We start from the raw sequence: 4,514 nt of genomic DNA, 5'->3' as shown, positions 1-4,514 counted from the left end.
CAATCTTTGGCTATGTCTTGGGCTACTCAAATATTTTACGTTTTTGATACTAAATTAACTTCTGAAGTATAACTTTTTATTGTTTTTATATTTTTCAATATATTTATTTTGTTTGTATAAAATAAAAAAATAACTTTTAATGATACAATAGTCTTCGTTAGGCTTAACATCGACAAAAATTCAACGCGAAGCAACTCGCAACAGAGAAAAATTTCAACATGGGGTTGATTAATATATTTTTTCATACAAAATCAGTTATCCGAAATATCGATTTTCTGAACAATTGATTCGGATAATCGACGCTCTACTATATAACACTATATAAACTATTTATATATATAAAACTTAATTACATTGAAAAAACTGTTAAAAAGTTGCTCGATATATATATTGCTTACAATATAATATATATCATGCAAATTTTAACAAAATTTTTCTCTCTCTATAGATTTTTTAATTAACAATTTCAAAAGTTTTACAACCATCAAAGGACTTTATACTTTTACAGATAGATGGTCTATTAATCTTAACTAGATGGTTGATGGAATCAACCATCTAGTTCAGATTAATAATCCATCTAGTTTGAGTATTGTTCATATCTTGTAAATTTTGTTATTAAAAAATTTAAAATAATTATTTTCTTTTAATATTTCTCCTGTATCTTACCTAATGTATTCAAAATATAGATAATAATAAAATATACAAAAGTAAAAAAATTATGGATGATAAATTTTCAATAGAATGAACTATTAAATTCAAAATTAATACAAATTTTACAAATTAGAACTACATTGTATCTTAAAATTACACACACAAATTTCAAATAGTCAGAACTTCATCAAGGAGACTCATACTATTAAAGTTTCCAATTGTATGAATATGTATGCAGGGGTTGCTCTGGAAAATTTTAAAAAATCGCTAACCATTTTGCCAGTTTTAAACTTTTTTGCCACTTCAAATTACTTATTGCCATCAGTTTTACTTACTAATTAATGTGAGTGCTGATAGCCTTATCAGTTTGGAGTCTGGAAAACAAAAGTAACATGTTACTTAGAAAGTTAAGCTGTCAGTTAGAAATAGGAATCATTTTTGAAAAATATGTTAATGAATAACACACTTGATATCAATTTCGTAGGTTCTGTCACGACTAAATTTTTATGCTTTATTCTACTGAATAAAGATCAAAGTGAAAAAGAAATGTCACCCCCCAAAAAATACCCAATCTGGAAATACTGGGTGGCTGAGCATGGTTTGCAATATCACTTCCTGCTTTTCTGTCCAAACTTGCTGAGTGATGTCATGATATCACCAGGTGTATGGTACGTGATACTACCATCACACAGGAGCTAGACATTTTGCTGTTTTTTTTCTGAAGCGTGCTTTTTGATTCAATTTCACTCTGAATGTCAAAATAAATGGACTAGTTTTTATCACAAGTATTATTTTTTATTGCCACTTTAATGAAAATATTGCCTAGTGGTGGTTTTGGCACTATGCGGTGAGACCCCTGTTTATGTGCAGAAATTAGTTCTATACTATTAAATATTGATTTTAGTAATAATAGTCAGTTGCTTTAAATGTTTTAAATTTTTAAGCAACCTCTGACAAAACACAAAAAAATTATTTCAAGAAACTAAATTATAATTAATTTCAAAACAGTTTTCAATCAATTTAAATACTGTTTTCAGTAATATTATACATTAGTAGGGTTATAAATCTATATATGGCAGAATCCTGATTATCTAAGCCAAGTCTGAAAATAAATACATTACTTTTTTTATATTGTAATTCATAAAAAAATTTAAAATGATAATGTATTACAAAATAATTTGTTTCTGTTACTTTTTATCATTTAAATTCAATATAGTATAAAAAAATGTTTAAAAGTAGGCTAGTATACAGAACTTTTATATTCATAATTTTTAATCTGAAATGGCCATGGCCATTCATCTTATTCAGGTTTTTAGTTATCCAAGATAGCATCAGTCCACATTACCTCAGGTAATTGGGATTCTACTATGCAGAGAATAAGCTAAGGTGAAATCTATTTCAAATTTGTTAAGATACATATATGATACATTTAGGATACATGAATTACATTTTCATCTTATACATCCTTTTGAAGCATATTTAGTGTAGTTTAGCCCTATTGCATTTATTTTACTGTTTAATTTCATTTAAAATAACTAGAATCAACTTGCCTTAGTGGAACTCCTCCCTGCCATTCCAGATATTGAACTTATTCCTATGAAATGTAGTATACCAAGAATTTTTGTCTTATATTAATAAACTTTAGGTAAAAAATTTATTTGCTTCTGAATTAGCCCTACATATTTGTAATTTGACAATTTTTTACAGTAAATATTTTTGCTGGTTACAACTAGTATTCAATAATAGAAAATTTGTTTCTGTTTAATAATACATTATTGCTAAACATTGGAGGGTAATAACTAAACAATCACCCATTAAATGTATATACTATTCATACATGCATATCTAAGTTATAATTACTATATTACTAAAATATTTTCCATTAATTACTATTCTATCTCTATTGCAACTTTAATTTTAGCCATTACTATCTCAAACTATTTATTTTACATGTATAAAGATGTCATAAATGAATAATTATTAGTATTTTAAATCTTATGGCCGTAAAACAAATATTTTCATTCATAGACTTCAAATACTAGAATACTATCAGTTCAAAAACTTGTGGATTAAAAAGGATACCAGTTATTAAAATCAGTTAAATTTTAAGTTAATATTAAAAGAGTCAGATTATATGATTTGAAAGTTAAATTAGTGAAAAACAACAATAATGTATGCTTATTAATTATTTAAATATAAAGTTTTTATTAATGTGAATACAAGTTTTTATATTCAAATATTTAAATTGTTTTTACAGTTATATACAGTATCAAGAAAAGATAACACGGACGACCTGTTGTCATATCCAAAATTGTTTCGACTATTATTCATAGAATATTGATAACTGTTATAACAATTTATTTTTTATAATAATTGATAATAAGCTTATTATAAATCCTTTCTTTATTTATTCTTCTGAAATAGAAGACAGACCAACACTTAATATAAATGTTTTTGATGTTGTCAGCTGCTACCTTCTATTTAATACTGTATATAATACAGAAAATAAAACATATATAATACATTAAATCCATTGTGTAAATACTAAATTTTAAATTAAAAAATTGCAAAATAGTATCAAAAATAAAATAGCATATCACTTTTGAATTTTATCAAACGTAATCAAAATATCTATAGATTCCCCCTTAAACTGCAAATGTTAATAATTCAACCAAACCCATTCGGGATGGAATCTTTTAGTTTAGGTTTTAACTTTGACAATTTTTAGTACCCAATTTTCTTCTTCAATAGTTTTTCTGTACTTTAAAATAACAAATTCATTATTCTCAAACAAGTTCAATGAAATAGGCATTTATAAAATATGCAAACTGCTATTTAAATTTTTTTCAGTGTTGTAATTTACATATTACATAAAATATAAAATTTACAACCACATGTTATTTTTCCATACACCCATGTATATTAAAACATGCAAAAATTATTATTTATGTTCTTTGGGTAGACTGACTGATAAAAAAATCAATTCATTTTTATTAATCAGTGAAAAGTAAAAACCTGTTTCTGAGTAGATAAATAGATAAATTAGTAAGGCTTCATTCTTCAGTTTAAATTGTTTTAATGTAGGTATTTAGTGCCAACGAAAAAAACTCATTTTTGCTGTTTTGATGAATATGAAAGGCAATTTGAATTATTAATTATATTATTAATTCTTTTAAATGTTAAAGAAATTAACAAAATTTTAAGAAAATCAATTTTAGTATAATCTATTTCATAAACTTAATTCTGTTTGTCTGATTTCTTATAAAGATAATTAAACGTTTATTTAAATTTTGTGAAAGTCAACAATGATTATTTATAAAACTTTGAAAATTAAATTAACTAACGAACCTATAAATAAACACAAGTCTTTGACTTAACCCATTGAATCAGTACCGTCAATTAAATTATCGTGGCATATAATAAAGCAAAACAAAACTATACCCATATAATCAAACTGCCCGTGATATCGTCCATGCTGTTAAAGAATATTTAACTTGTCCAAATCTGCGCTGGTGTTTCTTCGAAACTCTACACTTCTACTATACATAAACATTCGCCATCTTGTCACTTCCTACAATAAGATAACCGAGTTCATAAAATGATGTTCCGGAACATACACTAATCTCGCTTCTAATTTATTCGGAGTAATTTTATGAACGCAAAATGTTAATTCGATTTATCGTAATAATTTTGCCTTATTAACTTTCAGTTAATTGTGATTATTAATTTAATATATTAATAAATATAAATTTTAATAATTTCATTAATTAAGCTGTAACTTTTTAAAACTATGCGTGAATTGTTGAGATCGGTACGTGTGTAATGTCTGATTTTTCACGGTTATTTACTTCTTGATATAGCTG

The 4,514-nt window shown here is 25.2% G+C and overlaps 1 protein-coding gene across 3 annotated transcripts in view; it reads right to left on the bottom strand.

Moving 5' to 3' along the window:
• LOC111625665 (protein Hook homolog 3-like) overlaps positions 1-4,264 on the bottom strand; it is a 91,555-nt gene extending 87,291 nt beyond the window's left edge. For 2 of the 3 annotated variants that reach the window (XR_002756760.1, XM_023368880.1), the window contains exon 1: positions 4,093-4,263. Coding sequence is in view for 2 of the 3 variants with exons in the window: in XM_023368880.1 (XP_023224648.1) it covers positions 4,093-4,125 (33 nt within the window). In the remaining variant the exon portion in view is untranslated. Of the gene's footprint in view, positions 1-4,092 lie in introns of all 3 variants that reach the window. The other variant, XM_023368879.1, reaches the window with a different exon arrangement.
• Positions 4,265-4,514: the final 250 nt, after the last annotated feature.

The sequence above is a fragment of the Centruroides sculpturatus genome, unplaced genomic scaffold (genome assembly GCF_000671375.1).
Source record: "Centruroides sculpturatus isolate CEXI.00-Female unplaced genomic scaffold, Cexi_2.0 scaffold338, whole genome shotgun sequence".
NCBI lineage: Eukaryota > Metazoa > Arthropoda > Arachnida > Scorpiones > Buthidae > Centruroides > Centruroides sculpturatus.
Note: the sequence above shows the minus strand (reverse complement) of the source record. Positions and strands in the feature narration are given on the sequence as shown.